The sequence below is a fragment of the Chrysemys picta genome, chromosome 2 (assembly GCF_011386835.1).
Source record: "Chrysemys picta bellii isolate R12L10 chromosome 2, ASM1138683v2, whole genome shotgun sequence".
NCBI classification, from domain to species: domain Eukaryota; kingdom Metazoa; phylum Chordata; order Testudines; family Emydidae; genus Chrysemys; species Chrysemys picta.
Window position 1 is genome coordinate 58,986,414 of NC_088792.1, and position 25,829 is coordinate 59,012,242.

Genomic DNA, 25,829 nt, shown 5'->3' on the forward strand with positions numbered 1-25,829 from the left:
TTCTGATCCTGAAAGATGTCCTGACCAGGGCCGGCTTTAGCATGTGCGGGGCCCCACACCGGGACGCAAATTGTCTCGCGCCCCTCCGCCCCGACTCCACCCCCCTACGCCCCATTGGATCCCTCCCCAAATACCCGCCTTGGCCCCGCCCCCCAGCCCCGCCCCTCCCTGCCCCATTGGATCCCTCCCCAAATTCCCGCCCTGGCCCAGCCCCACCTCTTCCCCAGCACGTCGCATTCCTCCTCCTCACTCCTCCCTCCCAGGCTTGCGCTGATCAGCTGTATGGTGGCGCAAGCGCTGGAGGGAGGGGGGAGAAGCAGGACACGGCTTTTTTTTTTTCCGCTCCACCGGCAGCCCGGGATGTTGCGGGGCCCTCTTAGGCGTGGGGCCCCATTCCAGGGAATTGCCCGAATCGGCTTAAAGCCGGCCCTGGTCCTGACCAGGCCGGGCCAGAAAGAGGGACCCAGATGACATCCTCACCTCCACCGGCCTTGGCTAAACCTGAACCACACCTGGGATGTGAAACTTTGTCATTGCCACGCTTCATGTGTCATCTTCCCCACTGTGAACCTAGGCACCCATGTATTCATCACCACAACACACTACTGCAAGGATATTTATACAGAATATGCCCTGCGAGGTATCATTTGAAAACTAATAACACACTGGTCAGTAATATCCTTATAAAATGAATGTAACCACGTCATATGTAAAGTTATGAATTGTCTCTGTTTGATGTTACTAGAACATGTTTAAAACCAGATGGCCTAACCTAGGTAAAAGTAACAAACAGGTTTGTCATAAACAAAGGAATGTGGGTTGACCTCAGTTCACATATTAGCAAAAACAAAGCCATCAAGCTAAATGAGCAGGGGTTATCCTGAGACTGAACTCGAGAGACAGAGAATGAACATGGCTCCTGCATCCCAGAGAGACACAGGAGACTGACTCACCAGGAGGCCTTCCTGACTTTTAGGACAAAGACAATTCCTTTGTAACATAAGGGTCAAAGAGAGACTCCATCTTTATCTGAAACCTGAGGAGACAAAGAAACCTAGTGCTTTGTGGTCCCTGTGTTGGGTCCTGGCCAGAGCATCTGGTCAGCCATGTTAAGTTAGGTCTTAGTCATTAGAAAGTGTATTTTTACTTTTGTTCATTTGTTAACCCATTCTAGCTTCAATCCCTTCTATTTGGTATCACTTAACCTATATCCTTTTGCTAATAAACTTGTTTTATTTTTACTGTTTGAATTGAAGAGATTGTTCACTCCAGTTAAAATGATAAAGCGCACTTTTATCTCTTTTAAGGCTCAACGAACCTTATTACTTCTCTGAGTGTTCCAGGACAGGGCTCGAGACTTGGGCAGATGGAAATTTGGGGAAATTTGGGAGTTGGAATGTATTGGGGTCACCCTGCAAGTAGTCACCGAAGCTGCTGGAGACCAGGGTAGAGCTGTTGTGTTGTAGGCAGCCTGCTGGGGTCAGAGTGCTGAGTCAGTGCTGCATAGAACACACAGACACTCAAGGAACTACATGCTTGTCTACTGGCTGTGAGCACAGCAACAGAGCATTTAAGGCACTTGGGTTTACAGAGCAGGCGGTGACACAACTTCTCACTGGTCTGGGTTGCACCCCAAAATATTACACCCACCTTATTTCTTCTCTTTTCTTTCCTTCTCCATTTGTCTTCTGTCTAGGAAGAGTCTGACTCAGTCAACCAAGACTATCTATTGCACACTGCTGTAAGCCTGCAATGAAAGAGGCAGTTAAAAGCAATTCCCTAAACAGCCTGATGTTGGCACAAATTTGCTAATTTTCAGAGTGGCTAATACAACTGTGTGCCATGCACGTGTTTATTCCAGCAGCGAGGTTGCAAGTGAATGTCAACACAAGAGACAGAAGCTGCATTTTTTAATCTTTGCTATTCTTTTCTTTCCTCTTTTGTGTGTGTGTGTCTTGTTTTGTCTTCTAGGAAATAGGTTTGGATTTTAACAACAACTCCAACCCATCTCAACTAACTTTTTCCCCTAAAGGACCATTACTACCATCTAAGATGCTGTCAGACTAGGGTTCTTTTCCTTCCAAAGACTATAAAAAGTTATGAAGATTTTTAATAGTGTACTTGCCATGGTGCTAAGCAGACTAAGAGCTCTATATATCAAACCCTGAACCTTATTTAAAACTGTTTAATGTTGGACAATGAAAGGGTCATGTTGACACCTTTAACTCCTTGTCCCCATATATTCCATCAAAATTAATACCATCCGGGCAGTGCATAATTGTGCTGCCTCAGCAGCCAGAACAGCGACTGAATTGTGACTCACAAATAACGGTTTGATTACTGCTTCCCACTTGCTCCAGGGTGGAGAATAAGTTGTACCAACGCTTTTGCTGGCACAGAAGAGTACATCCGCAAATGTACTAGCTCTAGGGTGACCAGACAGCAAACGTGAAAAATCGGGAAGGGGGTGGGTGGGGGGGTTATAGGAGCCGCTTTAAGACCCCAAAATCGGGACTGTCCCTATAAAATCGGGACATCCGGTCACCCTAACTGGCTCAGCTACACTGGCTGGCACATTGGGGGGGGGGGGGGAATAGAGCTAAGGCTGCAGCTATTCCTCCCCCCCCCCCCCCCCGCGGTATGAGATGGGGACTAGCGACCCAGCCACAGGCGGCACGTACCTCTTGTGTTTGGGGAGGCTGGGGCACGTGCAGGAAGCTACCTAAAAGTGGGAAGGCCACCGGTGCCTGGACTTTGCCCCCCGCTCTAGCCCAAGGCCCGATCCTCCCCCGCGGCACCAACCCCACTCCGTCCTGAGAACCCGAACCCTCTCCCTCCTCCCCCAAGCCCCTCTGCCTGCCTGCTCCTCCCTCCCCCGGGGCCTCCCCACCCGCCGCTTGCTCCTTTCTGCCCCTTCCTGCCTTGAGGGAGAGCAATGGGGGATGGGCAGTGGAGAGGTGCAAGCAGTGGGCGGGGGGGGGGGTAGGAAGGGGCGGGGCCTCAGCGGGAAGAGGTGCAGTGCGGGTGGGGCCACGGGGGAAGAGGCTGAGCGGGAGCGGGGCCTCGGGGCGGAGCTACAGTCTGGCCGCACTTCTCGGGATCTGCCGGCAGCGGGACTGTAAAGGCGGCAGGACTGTGCACCTCCAAAGGGAGGTTTGCCGCATCTGGCATTTCTTGCCCCATTTGGGGAGCTTCGCCTCATAAACGCTGCCCACGGCTCCAGCACTGGCTGCTCGCTCAGCTCACAATGTGACCTGCAATGCTCTCACAGGGGATTAATGAGATGTTTCACGCTGTCTATTGCTGCCTTACTACGTGGATGCGTTGGCCAGTTCGTGAGCTTTAACTTTCTGGGAGGGGAGAAAGAGTTTTGTTAAGGAGGTGTGAGACTCCCAGATTATTTTTATTGAACTTTGAAATAAAGATTCCTTCTTCATAATCTCACTTTAACTCTAAAGAAGACACAAAAAGCAAGGGTGCGGGTAGGAGAGTGATAGGGGAATCTGTATGGGCACTTTAAAAACATATTTTTTAATGACAAACACATTCACATTAGATACCAAAAGACCAGGAAAGATGAATTTATGTACAGAGCAAAAATGATATGTCTTTGTGTGCATGTGTTTTTAAGAGAAAGATACACACATATAGAGCAAGAGAGATCCCCTGATGTGCCAACTGGGCAACAGGTCCATTTAGTGTGTGTGTGTTTTAAGGAACTGAGAGAGAATTTAACCACTGTGAAAAATCCCAAGAAAGATGAAAAAACTATGAAGACCATTAGTTTGTTTTTTTGTTTATTTGCATGTTTGAGGACTAGAGAGCCTAGTGGAATTTTAGAGGAAGCAGATCCCTACATACAACTGTAATAAAGGGAAAGCTTATAGTGAAAGAGTTGAGTGATAAATATTGTTTAATCCATGTTATCAATTATTTTTAGTTTAATGCAATGGAGAAGATGCAGGCCTCTCCAATTCTGGCAGGTATAACTGGCCCATTCTAGGGTGGACATTTCCGATTACCCAACTTCAATATTCTACTCCCCTGACATATGCATGCCTCCAAGCTGATGTCAGTGAGAGAACCACCCGTGATGGGGAAGCAGAATATCATGGAGTTCAGAGAAGAGAAGTTTGCCCTTACTATGGATCTACCCCCAAATCAGCCCTTTCAAGTTCTCCATAATGCAAAACCAATGCAGTCCATCTGTTCTGCTACATTAGTTCTAATTCCTTAACAAAAGTGTACTTTATCATGATTTTATGCCTTTTACTATATTTTACTAAAGGTTTAGATACCTCCAGGACCAATCAGAACTAATTAGGACATTACATTGGCCATATTTCAGACCTTGAAAGTATTAGGGGACGCAGATAAAGCAGTTCACATCTCTCTGTTTAGCTCCCCCAACAAATAAATATATAGTTGTGTATACTTAAAGATACAGAAATGCCTACATTATGTTGTCTGACCTCTTGTGGCCCATGAGGGCTTAAAACAGGAACTTTGCACCATTGAAAAAACAGAGACTCCAAATTTTATAATGGGGTTACAGCATTTACTTATATAACCCTGCTAGGTCTTGACATATTGGACCTGAAAATCATGACATTATTCTGACCCGAGTCCTCAGTAGTTGGAGTTTTGGTACTATGGAAACTGACTTTACAGGCAAAAGATTATGACAATTAATGGCAATTAAAAATAATCCTAACCCTTTTAAATATTTCTAAAATAGTTTTTCTGTAAGCTGTGGGCTTGTCTACATGAACATTTAGTTAGCAGCATGCTGGGGTATAAATCTACCCTGCACTAGCTTGCTGCACATTAACTATGTGGAATCTTCTGACATTCACTAACAGTTTTTAGTGCACCGTGGTCTAGTCCCATTTCAAAGTGAAATAGATCAAAGTGCACGAAGGGCGGATCTAAACTACTGAGGTATATCGATCTAACTTACACAACTTCAGTTACATGAATAACGTAACTGAAGTCAATGTAGTTAGATCCACTTACCACAGTGGCTACACTGGACTGCGTCGACGGGAGAGCATCTCCCATCGACTTCCCTTACGCTTCTCGCGGAGGTGGAGTACACAAATCGATGGGAGATTGCTCTCCCATCGATTTAGCGTGTCTTCACCAGACCCACTGAATCGACACTCGCTGCATTGATTGCAGCAGTGCCGATCTACTGGTAAGTGTAAACATACCCTAAGGAACTGTTAGTGTGTGGCAGCAGTGTTCACACGGACAATTGTTGCATGGCAGACTGATGTTGGGTGGATTAATACCCAGACTTGCTGCAAATTGAATGTTCATGTGGACAAGCCCTCTATGTGATCTAAGTGTATGAACATGCAGCGTAAAGGGTATATGGGCACTTATTTGAGATGACCTGCTTATTGCACTTGGGCCTTTGCCACTTGTGACTAATGCAGCCATTCCAAGCTCACTCTGATAAAACATTGACACCACATCTGTTTATCTATCTGATTAGAAAAATATTTTAGCTGACCTAAGAACTATCCTTCCCTCCCTATCTCTGTAGAGAATTGTGTACATATGTTGTGAAACAATTGATAGAAATATATACATTTTTAGAGAGAATGGATGAATGAACAAATCTTATCCGTCACCACACTTTTGAAGAAAAAATATTTTTATCATTGACTCCATGAAGAAACATAATGTGCAGATTTTGATTGTGGAAAAGTGTGTCAAAAGGATGTGAAAGTGCTGCTACAAAGTCTCACGTGAGACTGGGGAGGCCTGGAGAATTTGGAGATGAAAAAAGAGCTTGTCATTTAGTCCATGGATTGTTCCCTAAATTTTATTTTCCATTGCTGTGTCCAGTCTAGTTGTAAATTATGCACAAAATAGGACTTCCACCATTTCCCTTGCCAGACTAATCCACAGTCCACTAGATCTAATTTTTAGGGATATTTTTCTGATTATTCAGCAAAATTTGCCTCTGCTTAACTTAGTATAAATTATGCCCAGTCCAGTTGGACCACCCTAGACAACTCTTTTTCCTCAAAACTTGCTCTCTTCAAATATATGTAGGGCCCTACCATGTTCATGGTCCATTTTGATCAATTTCACGGACATAGGATTTAAAAAATGATAAATTTCATAATTTCAGATATTTAAAATGAAAGTTCATGGTGTAACTGTAGGGGTCCTGACTCAATGCTGAAGGCAGCAGCACAGAAGTAAGGGTGGCATGGTATGGTATTGCCATCTTTACTTTTGCGATGCTGCTGTTGGCCGGGTGCTGCCTTCAGAGTTGGGCACCTGGCCACCAGCCGCTGCTCTCCACCCTCTCAGCTCTGAAGACAGCACAGAAGTAGGGTGGCAATACTTCGACCCCACTACAATAACCTTGCAACACCCTCCATGAGCCTCTTTTGGGTCAGGACTCTAATTTGAGAGATGCTGGTCTCCCCCTTGAAATCTGTATAGTATAGGATAAAAGCACACAAAAGATCAGATTTCACAGGGGAGACCAGATTTCATGGTCTGTGACATGTTTTTCATGGCCGTGAATTTGGTAGGGCACTTAATATATGTAATTGTTGCTTTTGTGCCCTGATGAAGAGAAGAGTTTAGTGTTTTGCAATGTGTGTGTGGTGATGGTTGTGGTGGTGGTGGGGTTGTTATGTAATACTGAGTGCTAGACAGTTACCTCCAGGAAAAAATAAGTTCCTGAATGGAATTTATCAAAAAGAACAGTCATTCAAATCGTGGAAGTATATACTTTGAAAAATGACTCCATGAAAATAGCATGGGGGTTACATGTGTATTGTCCCTCAGTAAGTTTCATATCTATTTACTTACATACAGACCATATTTGATTGGTGTAGCTCCTCAGCCTGAGTTATGACAGTTTGCACCAGCTGAGGATTTGACCCATGCAGTTTCTAGTTGTCAACACTGCAAATAAAACCTAGGGTTTTTAAGTTGAACTGTTTTCTTTCTGCTTCTACAGTAATAAAGACATCGTGACAGAACTTGCTGCTGATTATGCATGAACCAGAATAAAATCCATTTCACTCTGCTGTAGCTGTATAGACTGTGTGCAGTACTAACAGGAGTAGAAAGTAGTAAATGCTTATTTATGTCATTGTAGTAAGCAAAGATAACTAAATACACACAGGGAGAAGATCTGTTGAGTAAGCAAGTGTCATTTTTACAGTTTTTTTAACTGACTGTACTTTAATGGAGCTAGAAGAATATCCTTGAATTTTAACAATGCTGTACGGGAAAGGTAAAGGCTGGGTAAGTATGTAAAGGGCCAAACTCCAATTACAATAAGTAAGGAAGTCATAAAAATAAAAAAGAGGCAGCAAATGAATCTGAGTCTGGCAGAATGAAACTCTATGGAGACCAACCCTAAATTCAAGAAAAAAAGTACTTTTAGCTTACTTTAAATGTAGGACTTATATTTTCCTTTCTAGAAGAATTGACACTGTGGTAAGTAATAGTGGCACTAGCAAAACACAGTGATCTTTATTTCAAAACTCATCTGTAGCTTCCAGGTGCGAATACACTGTTTTCTTTAATACTGAGATATTCAACGTGGATTGAGTACTATAGAAAACACATCTATGTTTGTTTTCTAACTCTTATTGGCTTGTAAAAAGAGAGAGAGAGACTTCTTTTTTCTGTTATATGAATACTGTATCTTGCTAACTATAAGTTAAGACTTAACCACACATGCATTTGTTTTTCATCCTTAGTATACTTTAATAAACAAATCAGTGTCACATTCCTGCATGATGCAATTTCAACCCATTATTAATCATACTAAATGTTATTTTGGACCTTTACTTCCCTCCCCCCCCCCCAGATATTGTCAGTGGAATATTGTAGGCCTCTGCTGTTTTCTTTCAGCGAATTCGAGGTCGAAAAGCCAGTCTGGAGGAAATACAGCTGGTTCACTCTGAACATCATTCACTGCTATATGGCACCAGCCCCCTGAACAGACAGAAGCTGGACCCCAGGAAACTCCTAGGTCTGTACAGGCCTCTATTCTACTGAGAACAGCACATTCCAGCACTGTCATTAGTCATAGCTGGTGTCAGTTTAAAATACTTGGCAAGCAGTGTGACAAAAATTCACTTTTTCCAAATGCATTGCTAAGTGAAATGAGAATGTTACAGTGGAAGCCAATATACATTAGTAAAATGCACTGGCTGGAAAACAACAATAGAAGTTTCTCCACATTTGCTTTTACATCATTTTAATATTAACCCTTTAAGTCATTTCCGCCAGAAATCAGTAACTATGGAAATTTGGAATGCAATAGATCTTCTATTTCTTTATATCTTTCATCTAAAAATAAGAGTTAAAAATACACTTGCTTGTCAAAACTGTTCTTCTGCTGTTCTCATTCATTTTATTTATTTTAAACGTTATTTCAGCCGAGTTGAATATAGATACTATTCATCAGATTTTGCTGATAACTGAACTTTGTGTAATTGTGCAGTATGCAGTGTATAGTATCTTTGAGTAACATAAAATCATATTTAAAGTATTAAATGGTTTTTAATATGTAAAAATAAAAACAAGCCATCAGCACTGATGTGTCTCAAGAATTATATTTGGATGCATGGTCAGTGCTGAGCATATACTTTAATTTTAGGAACAGTAAGGTTAGATTCTAATCTCAGATAAATCGTTCACAAGGCAATGTATCTTGACAAACCTACAATAGTGAATGTTGCACTATACACATTAGAGTTCTTATCTATTTTTATTTCACCCAGTATAAGACATGGAGCTTTATATTTATAACATACCCTTCCCACCAGAAGCTTTTTTTCCCCAGAGATTCATTAGTAATTATTTCTACAACTACACTAAAATAGAACAGTTATTTTGCTATAGGAATGGTGATGCTAATAATTTATTCAGTAATATTGATAAACTGCCTCTGCACTGAGGCACTAGAATAGATAAAGGGAAACACAATGATCCTTTATGAGCGTTTATATTTTTATTAGGCCAGGTCCATGGGATGGCAAAAATAAAAACTACAACAATTTGATACAACTGGTCAGGAACTCGAATTTGTAACAATGGAAATTTTGACATTTAGGGGAAAAAATGGTCCAAATTGGAATGAAATTCAAAATTTTGAAATTTCACACAAAACAAAAATTAAAAAAAAAAAATCACTTCTAGACCATTGAAAATTTTAAATATTTCAATGAGACTTTGTCATTTTGATCAATTTTGTTTTGACTTTTGTACTGTATTAATTGTAATATGTTATATACACACAATATTAAACATTATATATAATTAGGCTTGGCAAAAATTGATTTTTTATAATTTTGATGGATAACTGTGTTTATTTTTAAGCTTCTTTATTTTTATTGATTTAAATTTTCAGAGTTGTGGGAAATTATGGGGAAAGTCACACGATGGGTGGGTCAGACAACATATTGAGATTCAAAATGTTAAAGCTTTAAAACACTAATTGTCATCATCACATGTCAACATATACAAAGTAAATATCCTTAAATCAAATTCTAATAAGTTCTCAAGCAACATTTTTCTTACTTTACCTACCTATAAATATCAATTATTATTGATGGAAATATTTTTTCATCGATTTGTGTGTAGACAATGAAATCAGTGTTTATTAAAATTTACTGATAAAAATGTACGCCTTCCAAGCCTTAATGTAATGTAATATAATTAATTAATATATAAATGTCAAAGCAAAATAATTGAGATTATAAATATTTCCCCATTGAAAATTTCATGAAATCGATAAGTTCCTGCAAAGCATTTCAATTTCAACAAAAGTGCATTTTTTGGACAGAAAACTGTTCTGTCTAAATATTTTTGACTAGCTCTACAATTTGGCCTCATGTGCTAACTCAAAGGAAAAGTAATGGTTGACCAAAATCAGCCACTCTTTTGTTCCCCACCCTCACCTACCATGCACATAGTCATGCATAGTAGACACTTTTCAGTGGAACACCGCAGATGATAGGCCTGGTGGAAACAACAGATTTATATTGCATTAAACTATTTTATATTCAGAAATAGCCAAACCTTTCTTTGTAACTTAAAAATAAAAAAAGAAACCGCTTAGGGCGCTAGTGTTAAAAGTGACTTACAGGAGATGGGGTAAATCTAGCATGAGAAATTTAGTACTTGCTAATTAAGTGTGTGTTTTACAAATTACATATTAAAGCCCTGATTCAGGAAAGCATCTATCTTTAAAAAGGGTGCTTAGCCACATACTTATGTCCCGATAAATCAATGAGATTTAAGCACATGGTTATAGTTAAGCAGGTGCTTAAGTGCTTTCCTGAAGAGGGATAGATTTATACACGTGGTTACATTTTTTCTGAATCAGGGCCTAAGAGTTCAATTATTACAAATTACCATTTTACAAATTATGTAACCTTTTAGAAATTATGTAACTTTGCACTAGTAAAAAGTTAAGCTTTTGATTGCTCATGTTTCACTACAGTGTGTTAAACAACATGACATGTTGCATTACATCTTGATGTGATGCAAATTAATACCGGAGATGATGTGTCATATTACATTATGGTCTAATGTGACAGGATACACCATTTCAAACCTCTTTTAATGAGCACAAATGCATAACAATCAGTCATTTCCATGTAGATCCTGCAAGTTCAGTGTGAATTTTTTTCTCTCCCGCTGTCATTATGAAAATGTTTCTAAAAAAGTAAGTTTCCAATTACCACAAATTTGTAAATGTGAAAAATTTGCTGTCAGCTTATATGCTTCATTTAAAGTGGAATAAAAAGATACATTTAGACAGCATATGTAAGTATGTTACAATTTTTGTGCGTTCCTATGTGATCACTTAGCAGTACCCGCTTCAATCTGAGGGTTGATATTGGAAAACAGTTAAGGTCCCCAAACCTCCCTTGTGTTCTGTAAGCTTTCATACAGTATTACTAGATTGTCCATCTTTCCACAAAGTAATGTTTTGCTGCTGTCTCTTCTTTTGCTCACCAAAGCCTCAATCCTGCATTGTGAATCACTCACACAGACTGCAGCATCCATGTGGATTACTGTCCTGGCACTTAACTTTGCATCATAACCCTCTTCTCCAAAAAATCTCCTTTGTATGAGAGTTCACCAGAGAATCCTTTCCTTTGTGGTCTTACATATCAGAAAAGGGAACCTTTGTGATTCTCCTATTTTAACATTCCTTTATTTGTGCTCTATATTGCATCCATGACTAATAGAGCTGATCACTCTAACACCATATCCCTCAGATCTTCTCCTGATGGTCATTTTCTTCAAGGGTTTGGCTCTCAATCTTACAAGACCTGGCCTGATGCAAGACTGAAGAACTTATTGTGAAGTTTTCACTCTCCTTCCACATAATCTGGTTTATTCAAATCCCTTTTTTTTTTGGATACATTTTATGAAAAATCAAGCAGTAGGCATTTGCCAAGTACTTTTGAATCATTTCCAAATATCATTAGGACCTCTTGAATTGTCTCATTTTGAACATTTTTGCTGCTGGTTTTGGGTTGTTTTTTTTGTCTTTTTGTTTTGTCAACAAAGCTGGAGGCTCTTTCATTGCTATGAGGATCATTAGGTGACCGTCCTACTCCCTCTTAGCAAAACCTTTTCATACTGTTCTTTCAAAGAGATCTTGATGTTTTTCCTGTTCTGTTATCACTTTGCTATCTGCTTCTCTGACAATTGTGCAATAGGGAATAAGTGTTTCTGGTAAATTTCTTGATGTGTTGAAAAGTCTTTGTACATATTTTCCCCTGTGTCGATACTTCAGTGTTGAATACTGCCTGCTGATGGATTTCTACATCTTGCTTCTCCATATGCTCTCTTTTTGTGACAATTCCTATATGCATCTAGCATTAAGATATCTGGGAATTCATCTTTCCTCTCTCACGTTCCATCAGTTAGCTACTGGATTTATTGAAAAACATTCTAGTTATACAATGTTTTCAAAATATCATCCTTTATCTTACATGAAACTTTAGTCACTCCCTCCTAATACTTTGACAGCACCTCAAACCTGTTATTTTTAATTATGTATTTTTTAGCGCCCTTTCTCAGACTTTTCCATCATCTCCTCAGAAAAATGTAAAAAAAGTGTCATCCACGTCAGCCACTGGATCTGCATTGCAAGTGACCTGATGACCCCCTTCCATATCCCCTTTCTGGCATGCCCCAGAGCATCTACCTACCCTGGTATATCTGGAGTAATCATTCCTCTATGGCATAGTGTGAGATAATATTCTGTACAGCTACTGCATGTGCAGTTCCCTTGCAGAACTCTTAAATTGGTGCAGATGGCTTTGTTTAGTCCCTCTGTACCTGTATGATTTTCACCCTATGTTAATTGATCAATATGCCCTCTTCTGCTGATTAGAAATAGCTGCAAATTCAGTATGCCTTGGATTTTACTATCAGACTAAGGCACTTTCTTCCAACTTTCCAATCTGGTCTCTCAGTGCTGAAAGACTATAGCTTATAATCTTCGTTATACACTTCATTTATACTGGTTAAACACAAGTAACTCTAGCCTTTGCCTCTTCCTCAGCAATGGGTTGCTACTTTCTAGGCAGCTTGAATTGATCCACCATCTAGCATTTCCTCTGTGTTGAAGTTACAAAACTAGTTCAGTGGTACATTGGGGGAAATCTATGTTCTCTTCCACAACTGCCCTGGAAAGATTTGCCTAGAGCCGAATTACATACTCCAACAGTGAATGGGTCAAATCCTAAGATTCCTACCTAATTTTAACATAGTCCTTAATAAGGCAAACACTAAGTTCAAAGGTAGTAAAAACTGAATATAGGACTGTCTTAAAATTAATAACAACTTCAGGTTATATTGAGTCATCATATTGTGGTATATTGTGTAAATTAAGGGAAGTAATAAATTAGACTGTGTAATCTGTATGTTCTTTGTCTAAATTTCATTTGGTATAGTAATGCTATCAATTCATATAGTACTGCTGAAGTATACAGTTATCTATGTTAATTATAAGCTATTAAAATACTCATATAATTACACTTTAAATGAGCTCATACTGTAATTGTCTGGACCATTAAAAGTACCAGCATTCACATTGACTTTCAGTGAGGTTTCATGCCTAATCCCCATTCCTTTGGAAATCCCAGGAAAACCAGTTTAACAGCTTTATTAGTGTTTCAAAATTTAACCCCAAAATCCAAAGACTGATTTTGATCTTTTTAGTACTAATCACAGTGTTATTCTAAAGTTATAGTATTTTTGTTTAACTTCTGTTGGTGAAGAAGACAGCTTTCGAGCTCCACAGATTTCTTCTGCAGGAAGACCTGAAAAAGAGCTCTGAGAAGCTTGAAAGCTTGTCTCTTTCACCAACAGAAGTTGGTCCAATAAAAGATATTACCTCACCCACTTTGTCTCTCTCATAACCTGGGACCAACATGGCTACAGCAACACTGCAAACAGTATTGTAGTTGACTAATTATTGAGAGAGATTAATACATTAGGATTGAATTAATTAAGATTATTTTTCAAGTTTTATGCTGATTGTTGTCTTTTCTCTTTAACATATAGGCAGCGTGTCTCAAAAAATCTTTTCCTTGTTGCCTTGTGGGGGACTTGGGGTAAGTAGAGGCTGTTCCAATGTAATCTGTACAGCATAAATAGATTTTTAAAGTAATTTGTCATCTTCAGGATTGTGCAGGTCCTACACTTGAGGAGCTAATATATACAATGACAGAAAATAAAAATGAAGCTTTTGTCTTATTGCCATACTGATTTTTTCTAGATACTGTGCATTGCAATATATTCATAATCTTAGAGTGCAGTATCACGGGGCAATATTTTTGTCCTGATAGCAGGTATGTTACTTGTCTGTCCTTGTACATATTTTCTTTTGTGCGTTGGTTTTTGAGAAAAGTAATGTGATAATTAGAGGGGCTGTATTTTAGTGAAATGTTCTTGGGTATAGTGAAAGCCTGATAAAGAGTACTGAATAGGTAATGCAGCACTATGTTCCACAGAAAGGAAAAAACTAAAGTACACACAAATAGCACTTTGCATAATGGGCATTGTTTAGTAACTGCCAGGGCATAGTTTTTGTTAATAAAATATTAAATAGAATTTTTGACCAACCTTAATTAATGGAGATATCCTATCTCCTAGAGCTGGAAGGGCCCTTGAAAGGTAATTGAGTCCAGCCCCCTGCCTTCACTAGCAGGACCAAGTACTGATTATGCCCTAGATCCCTAAGTGGCCCCCTCAAGGGCTGAACTCACAACCCTGAGTTTTAGCAAGCTAATGCTCAAACCACTGAGCTATGCCTCCCCCTCAACCCTTTTTAATACCAAATTATGGAAACTATTTATTCTGCTACATTTTGAGCCAGTGGGTCCATTTTTCTAGGAGAAACTGTTCCAATATTAGGAAAAGAATCAAAATTAAAAAAAAATTCCCCACAGAAGAGAGCTCTATCAACATTTGTTAACATTCTCCTGTTATTTACTATTGAAGGTCGTAACAGTTAGAAACGATTTTCCATCTACAATTTTCTTCACTGGTACTTTCTTTAGCTACCCTATGTTCTGTGGTCTAAATGGAACTGTAAACAATCACTGTCAGTAAAATTAAGGTGCAATGCTTAGATTATTAGCCATTGATATGCTGGCTGAGTGTTGCACATTTGTTCTAGCTCCCTTTCACTGTTTTTGTCTTCAGGAGTGAAACCACAGTCTCTAGAGTGCAATTGGAGCTAGAGGCCAACCTCCATTGAAATACTACAAGTTTGCCTTTTCTCTACTGAAGCTTGCCAACACATTTCATATGCTTTTGTCCCCCACATAGGATAATTTCCATACCACTAGAATCTTTGCTGTGGGTTTTTCTTATTATGAGATATTATCATGAAGCATGAACTTGACAAAAAGCATATCCAGGCTACAGGGCTTTAACAAAAAATCAATTTCACTTTATAATTGTTGTTATTATTTGGTAATTTCTAAAGATTTCACTAATGGGAATTAAGGAACAGACTCTCAGAGGATGTAAATCATTGTGGCTATATTAGCTGAGGATTGGGTCCAGTATTTTAAGCCTAGTGACTAATGGTAATGACATTCTATATATATATATACACATACACATACACATTCACACACACACACACACACACATATATATATATATATGGCCAAATCAGGTCCTACTGAGGCAAAACTGTCATTATAATTATTGGGGTTTTTTTGAGAAAGGACTGAGCAAGAAATGAGGAACAACTTCAGCAGATGTTGTCTACATTTATGAGCAAAAAGTAGTTAATAAGAGGTACCTGTTAACTAGGATTGCTCAAGAGCATGGGAAACTAGTAAAGGTTGCCATGTGCTCACAATGTTTTGGAAAACATTTTGTTTGTTTGGCAACATTTTGGAAAATCTTACTTCTGAGAAATAGGTCATCATGATATTGCCCAATATGTGCAATGAGAAAAATCAGTGAAGAGGGGGGGGGGGCTTTGCGGTGCTTCTAGAATTGAGAGGCGTGTGTGCTGTTCTGCACTAAATTTACCAATAACACAGGTCAGGAAATACTCAGCCAACTTTTGTTCTTTCACATGTTTAGAGGAACCTGCACTTTGTCAAACTCATTTAACTCATTTCTGATTAAGAACCATATAAACAGAAATATATGTTGTTGTATTACACCCTATTTAGTGTACCGCTAGTTAGTTTGCCTCTTTTTATTTTATTTTCGTGTTTGGTTAGGGACTCTTTTTAGAGAGGGAGGAGGGAGGTTATGACCTTTTCCAAAGTAAATGGTCAGTTTAGGAGACCTTTTTTTGGCTGAATTTAGTTGTCTCTTAGGTAAAATGAGCTCTTTCTATTATAAGGGTGGAAGTAGGAAGGGTCACTGTTATTTGATCACTTTTGGGATAAGGGGGATAGTATTGCATAATGCAGTAAACCCAGCATACTTCTTGTCTGAATGTTTTGTGTGATGGGATGGATGAGTTTGAATGTAGTTTTCTCATTTGCTGGTGAGCAGATCTTTGTTTTCTTTTGTTTCCTTGTGTGAAAATGAAATTCAAGTCTGTATTCTGTAGTAGAGAATATAGTGGGAAAGAATATATGAAAGACTCCCCTTCTTTAAGAAGTTCTGAGTCTGTGTGGAGTTGTCTGTTCTGTATTTGGGGCATTGATAAATAATCAGAAATGACTTGCAAATTGAAATATCTAGTGCCAGATTGTCAGCTGGCGTCAATTGGAATAGCTCCATTGAAGTACGTTGACACCAGCTGAGAGTCTAGCTCAGAGAAAGTTTGCTCATTCTAAATATATCATAAACAGTGGTGTTATTCAAAGAAGGTATCTTTTTTCCTTTCTTTCTGTTATTAATTATTATTATTATTATTATTAGATTATGCACAGGGTGCTTAGCAGTTTTTATGTGGTTTTCCTTTCTATGCTAATATAATAATATGGATAACCTCTTTTTAAGCATAGTTCCTTGCACAGGGGAGAAAATGATAAGATGCAAAAAAATATTGACCTCCCCTTGTAGTATTTTTGGAATTTAAGCCCCGATCTTGCAAAGAATTGTGCACATGCTTAAAATTAAGCAGGTGCATCATTTTTGTAGGATTGGGGCCTTGGTGGCCAGCTTTATTATGTTAAATATTGTTTTTGTGCTGGTTTGATTAGTAATTCTATGATTGGGTTATTATAAATAGTGAAGTATAGAAAATTATCAAGTTGTCTTGATACCTATCAAGTTTATCAACTCCTCTTGCATTAAAATATAGGGAATATATGATGATTTGGTGTGATATAAAGTTTTTGTCAGTGTGAGTTTGGGATGACCATCAAAAACTGTAAGGTCATCTTAGGGGAAAGCATTGCAACTCAACATAGAATGCTGGTTCTTGAATATGGATACATATAGTACTTTAGAAGAAAACAGTCCAAAACAGTACAGAAAACAAAGTGGTGTAAGCTTAAGAAAGTTAGCAGGAAGTGTTGGAGAAGATCTCTTTAGAAGGCTTAAGAGAAAATGTGAATCAATGGTAGATTCATGTTGCAAACAAAATTCAAGAATGTGCACAGAGCCCACTTGGTGAACAGAAGCAAGAGCCTTTGTCCCCAGTGAGATCTGGTGGCAGAATGAGAAAGTTTGAGTGGCTGAGAAGGAAAAGACAAAGTGTTTTAAACTTTGGCAAGCAATGCTCCAACAGCAGGATTTTCAGAAGTACAAAAAAGCCAGAAAAAAAAAGGGGGGGGAGGCAAAGAAAGAGATAGCAGCCGCTAAGGCTAAAGCCATGGAAGGTTAAAATGCCCATTTTGACATGAAGGAAGGTGAGAAATAAATATATTGATTGGCAAAGACCTGTGATAAGTGAACTAAAGACAGTCGTAAGATCAAAGTAATTAAAGATGAAAGTGGATATAATTAATCAATGAGAACCAGATTAAGGAACGAAATTACGTTGAAAAGCTAATGAATGGAGAGAAACCAATAGAACTATGCCCTATGATAAAACCAAACCAAGGTCTGGTGGCACCAGACCTAAAAGAAAAAGTTATAAAAGCATTGAGCCACATGAAAAATAAGAAAAATCTCAGCCCTGGTGGCATACAGCAGAGTATGGAAGTGCCTGGAGCAACTGACATGAACATATTGACATAATTGTCATGAGGATTGAGATGATGCCTGATGCCCGGAGAAAGAACACATTAGTATCAGTATTAAAGAGAAAAGGAGATGTACAAGACTGTGGTAACCACATTGGCATTAAACTCATGAGCCACACAATGAAGATCTGGAAGAAAGTTATTGATAAGAGACTAAAACAGAAGTAAAGGTCAGTAACAATTAGTTTGGATTCATGCCAGGCAAGTCAACAATGGATGCTATCTTTGCATTGAGATTGCTTGTGGAAACATATAGAGAAAAGAGGAAAACCCTATATGTAGTATTTATCAGTCTTGAGAAAGCTTATGCCCACATTCAGAGAGAAGTCATCTGGTGGCTTATGAGACTGGAACAGATACCGGAAGACTGTAAGGGTGTCTAAATTTATGGCAGCATGTAGAGTACAAACACTGAATGACCAGCTAGCATGGTATAAATAGCTTGGCATGCTTAGGTGAGGCAAGGAGAATAAAATGCTCTACACAACTGAATGCCCAGGGTATGTATCCTACATAGGCTCTTTGCACACTTAAGCAGTGTCACAGCTATTTTTACCAGTGTAATGTCCCACTGCCTCCTGGCTGCTGGAACCTTTCCCCACCACAGTGAAAGGCTCTGGCAGTGGAGAAAGGCACTGGTGGGGGGAGGAAGCAGGGAAAGGCTCCCCACTGCCGGAACCTTTCCCCACTGCTTCCCAAACTGTCTCCCCCTGCCAGAGTAGTTCATTATGACATGTAGCTGACATGTGACATACCACAGTGGCAAGTGCTGATGCAGCCTGCCTTTCACTACGGCATGTAACTGCACGTGTAGTGCCTGTACACTACATGCTGCCGTAAATGTAGACATAGCCTATACCAGACTCATCCAGGACATGCACTAGTGTGCTGTTACCACAGTTAGAAAGCCATGTGGAGAAACTAAACAGTTTCTAGTAAGAATTGGAGTACATCTGCTCAGTACTTAGCCCCTTTTTGTTCACGGTGCACTAGCAGAAAAGATCCAGAGAGTGGAACCCTGGCACATGCTCTTTCCAGATGATGCTGTGCTATGTGGGACAACAAAAAGGAAGTGGAAGAAAATTTAGCGAGATGGAGGTGTGTACCTGAAAGAAATGGCATGAAAATGAGCAGAAATAAAACAGAGTATGTGGTCTGTAGATTAGATGATACCTTCTAGGAAGACAAAAAATACTGTAAGTCTAGGGGGTCAGCTACTACTACAGTACAGATGTTTAAGTATGTAGGTTTGAAAGTATGGGATAATGATAAACTCAGAGATGAATTTATAAGCAGAACAGGAAAGACATGGACTAAATGGAGAGAACTGAGTGGAGTGATCTGCAATAGGAGAATTATCTCATTAAAAATTAATATCTACAAGATGGTAATTAGGCCTTCACTTTTGTATGGATCTGAATGCTGGTCACTGAGGAAGAGACAGGAGCAGATCTTGAATACAGTAGAAATGAAGATGTTAAGATGGAGGCTTGGAGTTACAAGGATGGACCATGGAATGAATGGATTGGGGCGATGTGAAGATGGTAGAAAAGCTGAGAGAATCCAGGTTTAGATGGTTTGGGCGTGTGAAAAGAAGATTGGAAGAATATGTAGGAAACAGGGTGTTAAATTTAGAAGTGGAGGGTAAGAGAGAGGGTGGAAGACTCAAACCTAGATGGATGGATGTCATACAAAAGGATATGATTAGCTGCAGACTTTCCAAGGAACTGCTTCAAGACAGACTGGAATGGCGAAGAGTGACTCAAAGAGCTGATGCATATAGATAGGACTAAGGCTAGAAGTAGTAGTTTGGGATGGCCTGGATTATTTACAAATGGTCCCAAATGAGGGCCAGTACAACCTTCATGACACATTATCCTGTCAAATTCTTATGTGTATTATTACAACACCTAGAGATCCTAACCAAGATCAGGGACCCTTTGTGCCATGTATAGATATAGTAAGAGACAGGCCCTGTCCCCAGGGTGACCAGATGTCCCAATTTTATAGGAACAGTCCCGATTTTTGGGTCTATTTCTTATATAGGCTCCTATTATCCTCCACCCCCTGTACTGATTTTTCACATTGCCCTCACTTTCCTGTAGTGAAAATGATCAGACAAAGTACAGGTCACTGGTGAATTGGACCCCGTATGTGCCAAATATTTTGCAGAAACAAAATATTTTAAAGCTATTTATAGAGTTTTATAAGAAACTGTATTAGAAATAAATCTATTCCTCTTCCTATAAATTCAGGCTGCCTTATACTGTGAGCTGAACTGTATGGGTCTCACAGGGAGAGAGAAATGATGATGAATTCTAACCTCTTCAAATTTGCCTGTAATAGGTTCTTTCACACAAGTATTTCAATTTTTAAGGTTTTACATCTCAGGACCTTCCAGGACTAGCAGTTTGAAACTGTTGAATGGATGGGAATCTCCCCTTTCCAGAGGTGCTCCTAATTTTCTTTCTTCAGAGATGAAAGTTTTTGGACTTTATACTGTTCCAGGACTGAGTATTATCAATTCCATACCTCATGCTGTTGTAATTTTGGGGAGAAATTGCACACGTTAGAAAAAGAAAAAGACTATTTTAAGGCCAGTGGTTTTAATAATAAATGATGACTTCCTGAAGTTGATCAGAGGTTTAGGATGCAAATTATCTTGTGGCTCTGATAATTATCAAAGGGTTCCACAGTTTTTTACATGGATATTACCATCCGAGATGTTATTGATCATTACATGATGCCACCTGAGCTGTGACTGATTTATTACAACACCTCCCTATGAATTGTGTTATGAAATTGATAATTATGGGAAGTAAAACCTAATTTTAATGTGGGTAAGTTTAATCTTTTTTTTTCCAGTACGTCACTAAAACATAGTGATTGTTTTCCTGCCCATCTGACTTGCTGCTGTGTGAAGAAATCTTGAAATCATTTCTCAGCCATATTTTTTGTCCAGTTGATAGGCAAAAAAACCCCACAAAAGTAAGGAAGAGCAGGCTTTTATGATAATGTCATCATCGGCTCCCAGCTTCAAAAGCTTCTGCGGCTTTTGAGTTGTCATTTATAACTTGGAACTGAATCAACCCATAGTTCCCTTGATACATTTAGAGAAATTGATAACAGACCACTTCTTTTATGGCTCAGAGGAGGCAACTCTGATCACATCACTATTGGCAGTCAATATTATTTTCTGACATGGCTGTAAAAGTATAAAGAGGCTTATGGCATTTGTTTAGATGAGGAATGGGCTCTCAAGCTGTGCTAGGGTTTATGGGTCCAGATTAGTGACTAGCAAAGGGAATATGATGTTTGCAAACAGGATATGATTTTATTTAAGTTTGGGTTTCATACTTTGATCCCTGGGGACTGCCCTGCAGACAGAAGAGAATTCCACTTTTATCATGAAATAGGGCAGTCATCCAATACCAAGATATGGGAAAAAAACAACCACCACTACCCTGCGATGTGCAAAGTCAGATCTTTAAATTGGAAGAGGAGGAGCTGTGGCAGAGTCAAAACAATACTCTGCATGAAATCAGATTTGCCCAGCATCAATGTTGAGAGGACTAACTGAACAGTAGTCCATGTACTAAATATTGATGTAGTTTGATCAGGTTAGCCACTCTCTGAGGTGCACAATGGGTTTGTGGCTATTCTGTATGTGCACAGTGAATTTCATGTAACTTTGCTTTCATATATACAAACCATAGGTCAAAGTATCCGCTGGTGTAAATGGGTGCAGTTTCTGCTCATTATACCAATAGAGAATTTTACCCTCTGACTACCCAGAAGAAGAAAGTGTAGAGATGAGTGTGTTTATATAAATATGTTTTTAAAAGTGCATGCAGCTTTTTTTCCTAAAGTTACTGTCTTTTAAAATACTGAATCAAGTGGGTTAATAATTTATTTGCTTATATATTGTTCTTTTTGTCTCTGGTTTTAATTAATGTTGTGGTCTGACTGGTATTATCTTATCTCTCAGTGATACAGTTTTACTTCTTGATAGTGGTTTATGAGTGTATATTTTGGATTGGTAGCTGCACAATTCTGAAAATCCTGGGTCATGTAAGTAGTCCTTATTCACGTAAGTTTGCTTTCTTAGGCCAATGGTATTATTTCTGTTAGTGAGGACTAGTCATATGAGTAATTATTTGCAGGACAGGGCTAGACTTGTGCAAATTCAAGCAGTCCACACATAGAGGACTACACTCTTCAGGGCTATCAGGCTAGCATCTTTCTCAAGCATGAAATTTATATGAAAAAGAAAATAAGAAAACAAAACTGTGTACACGTAAGACCTCATTTGGGTAGAGGCGCAAAGCAGGAATCTGTAATTGGGATAATGTTGTGTGACAGACCCAGACAAGTGGGGTACAGGAGTCTGGTAGAAGGCAAATATACTGGTCACTGGATGAGTAGTTTTCTGATCCCTGAGTGACCAGAGCAGGGGCTGCACTAGAGTAATCAGGAACCTGCTAGAACCAGTTAAGGCAGGCAGGCTAATTAGGACACCTGGAGCCAATTAAGAAAAAGCTGCTAGAATCAATTAAGGCAGGCTAATCAGGGCACCTGGGTTTTAAAAGGAGCTCACTTCAGTTTGTGGTGTGAGTGTGAGGAGCTGGGAGCAAGAGGTGCAAGGAGCTGAGAGTGAGAGGGTGTGCTGCTGGAGGACTGAGGAGCACAAGTTATCAGACACCAGGAGGAAGGTCCTGTGGTGAGAATAAGGAAGGTGTTTGGAGGAGGCCAGGGAGTTGTAGCTGTCATGCAGCTGTTACAGGGCCCTGGGCTGGAACCCGGAGTAGAGGGCGGGCCTGGGTTCCCCCCAAACCTCCCAATTGACCTGGACTGTGGGTTCTTCCAGAGGGGAAGGTCTCTGGGCTGTTTCCCAACCCACACAGTGAATCTCTGAGGCAAGAAAATCCGCCAATAAGCACAGGACCCACCAAGATAGAGGAGGAACTCTGTCACACTGGTGTCAGGAGTGGGATCTTGGGGTGCACAGCATGGCGGAAGAAGGAGGGTGATTTTAAAAAACAAAAAAAACAAAAAAAAAGGAGAGGGTTTATTTTTTTTCACCACAATGGATGATGTAGTGCGGGCACTGATACAAGCTATGGCGGCCCAGCAGGAGGCTACCCGTGTCCAGGCAGCCGCCCAACAGGAGGCAGTGCGGCTGCAGCAAGAGACTAATCGCCTGCTGATGGACGAGGCTGCTCAAGACCGAGCTATGTTGCGGGAACTGGTAAACCAGGTAAAGTCCCTTACAGAGCTGAATCGCGGCCATGATGGGACGCGGCTCATACGGGCCAGCCATTGGCTGCAGAAAATGACACGGGAGGATGATGTAGAGGCATACCTTCTGGCCTTTGAGAGGACAGCCCTATGAGAGGCCTGGCCTCGAGATCAGTGGTCTGGCATCCTTGCCCCATTCCTGTGTGGGGAGGCCCAGAAGGCCTACCATGATCTGCCTGAAGAGGCTGCGGCAGACTACCCCCAGTTGAAAGCAGAGATCCTGGCCAGATCTGGGGTAATGACAGCAGTGCGGGCCCAGCAGTATCACGGTTGGAGGTACCAGGAGGACAAAACCCCGCGGTCCCAATTGTATGACCTCATCCATCTCGCACAAAAGTGGTTGCAAACAGAGTCCCGGAGTCCGGAAGAGATACTAGCAGTTCTGGTCATCGACCGATACATGAGGGGACTACCACCAGACCTTCGTGCCTGGGTAAGCCAGAACGAACCCTCCACCTATGACGAGGTTGTCACCCTGGTAGAGAGGTGAAGGACAGCAAGGGAGCTGACCCGACCAGTTAAGGAAGAGGCACCCTGGGTTAAACTAGCAGCACCAAGCCCTAAAGTTCGGGTGACTGGGCCACCAGGAGGGCCCAGGTGGAAAAAGGGAGAGGTTGAAGGCCCATCAGAGGCCACAAAGAGTTGGAGCACTGAGGGAGAAGAGGATCGTGATGTTAGACTGCCCAAACCAAGAGACCGGGGAACGCCTAGGGCTCCATACAGATGTTATGCCTGTGGGGAGTGGGGACACAGAGCTGCACAGTGTCCCAATGTTGAGGAGCCTATGCAGTGTAACCTGGGGAACTGGGCAGATCCATGCTCCCTAATCCACCTTGTGGGGGTCTCACTAACCCCACATATGTATACCAGACCAGTGAAACTAAATGGGGTAGGGACCACGGCACTGGTTGATTCAGGGAGTGCTATCACGCTTATCTCAGGGAAGCTCGTGAAGCGTAGTCCGCTGCTACAGGCTAAACGTACGGGGATAACATGTGTCCATGGGACAGTTAGTTACTACCCCACCATCCCAGTAAAAATAGAGATCCAAGGGAACACTACTGAGGTAGCAGCAGGTGTAGTCCCTAAACTCCCATACCCGGTGCTCATAGGGAGGGACTTCCCAGGGTTTGGAAACTTACTCCCAGTAGGGGGATTGGAGAAAGATGGGGACCCTAAAATTAGTTAGGCATCCACAGCAGACTGTCCACCCCCAATCTTCTCTAAACTATCCCTAGATTTGTTCTCCACTCCCAGACAGGGTAGAAAGACAAAAAGGGAAAGAAGGGCAGCTAAGGCCTTGGAAACCCGAATACTGACCCAAAGCCAGAGTGTTGCTCTTGTGGGTAGGCGGACCCACGCAGCTGAAAAGGAGGCCACGCAGGAGGGAAAAGCACCTGAGTCTGACCCCCACCCTAATGCTTCTGAACCAGTAGAGGCAACAGAGACTGGGCCCTTAGATCTTGGGCAGATTAGCCCCGGGAGAGGAAATTTTGGATGGGACCAGGCAGAAGACCCAAGATATGACAACATTAGAAAGGAGGTGACTGAAATAGATGGGGTCCCTGTGGAAGGGAAAACCCAGGGACCAGGACCCTACTTCATAATGAAGAAGGATCCCTTGTACAGGGTTGCACCAGTAGAGGGGCAGAAGGTACAGCAGATCCTAGTACCTCAAAAACACCAGAACGCTGTATTAAGTCTTGCTCATAGTCATCTTTTTGGGGGGCATTTGCGGGTAGAGAAGACCCTGGCACGAGTCCTACGACGGTTCTTCTGGCCCGGAGTACATGAAGAAGTGCGGCGGTACTGTGCCTTCTGCCCGGAGTGTCAGCTGCACAGTCCCCATCCCCACTTGAGGGCACCTTTAGTACCCCTTCCCATCATAGAGGTCCCCTTCGAGTGAATAGCCATGGACCTAGTGGGACCCCTGGAGAAGATGGCTCGGGGCCACCAATATATACTTGTTGTATTGGACTATGCTACTCACTGCCCAGAAGCCGTCCCCTTGCGGAACACGGCCTCTAAAACTATAGCCAAAGAGCTGGTGGGGATCTTTGCCCGAATGGGGCTACCGAAGGAGATATTAACCGACCAAGGAACCCCATTTATGTCGAAGCTAATGAAGGACCTCTGTACACTGCTCCATATACATACCCTGAGAACTTCGGTCTACCATCCGCAGACTGATGGGTTGGTAGAATGGTTTAATCGAACCCTCAAGGCTATGATAAGGAAGGTGGTAAGTTGGGACGGGAAGGATTGAGACACCCTACCTTACTTTCGCTATCCGGGAGGTACCTCAGGCCTCAACTGGGTTTTCCCCCATCAAGTTATTATACGGGCATCACCCCCGTGGCATACTAGATATCGCCAAAGAGATCTGGGAAGAGGAACCCAATGAAGGGAGAAATATAATAGAGCATGTAATGCAGATGCGAGACCGGATAGCCCAGATTACCCCTATTGTACGGGAACATTTGGAGAAGGCACAGGAGGCCCAGCGAACCCATTACAATTGCCAGGCAAAAGGGCGACAGTTCCAACCAGGGGATCAGGTTATGGTGTTGGTACCCACAGCAGAAAGCAAGCTTCTGGCCCAATGGCAGGGGCTCTATGAGGTGGTTGAACCCATGGGGGAAGTAACCTACAAGGTGCGGCAGCCAGGACGCAGAAAACAAGAACAGATTTATCACGTTAACCCTCTGAAACCCTGGCATGCACAACAGGCATGCAGAACAGTCAAAAAGACCTAACCCAGGAAAACAAGCCTTCCAAACAGGTGAGAGTGTCTCCCGATTTAACACCCGACCAGAAGAATGAGGTATCTGAGATGATCTT

General features: G+C 41.2%; 1 protein-coding gene and 1 long non-coding RNA gene across 14 annotated transcripts in view; one reads left to right on the forward strand and one right to left on the reverse strand.

The window, feature by feature from the left end:
- The window catches only part of LOC122174306 (uncharacterized), a 139,867-nt gene extending 136,891 nt beyond the window's left edge, over window positions 1-2,976 (reverse strand). The window contains exons 1-3 of one of the 2 annotated variants that reach the window (XR_006175932.2): window positions 2,682-2,976; window positions 1,651-1,747; window positions 954-1,036 (exon numbers count right to left, since the gene is read on the reverse strand). This is a non-coding gene — a long non-coding RNA (uncharacterized LOC122174306). The remainder of the gene's footprint in view (window positions 1-953; window positions 1,037-1,650; window positions 1,748-2,681) is intronic. The other variant, XR_006175930.2, reaches the window with a different exon arrangement.
- The window catches only part of HDAC9 (histone deacetylase 9), a 650,822-nt gene that overhangs the window by 472,408 nt on the left and 152,585 nt on the right, over window positions 1-25,829 (forward strand). For all 12 annotated transcript variants that reach the window (XR_010598283.1, XM_065583246.1, XM_065583245.1 and 9 more), the window contains 2 exons: window positions 7,897-8,017; window positions 13,582-13,631. Coding sequence is in view for 11 of the 12 variants with exons in the window: in XM_065583246.1 (XP_065439318.1) it covers window positions 7,897-8,017; window positions 13,582-13,631 (171 nt within the window). In the remaining variant the exon portion in view is untranslated. The remainder of the gene's footprint in view (window positions 1-7,896; window positions 8,018-13,581; window positions 13,632-25,829) is intronic.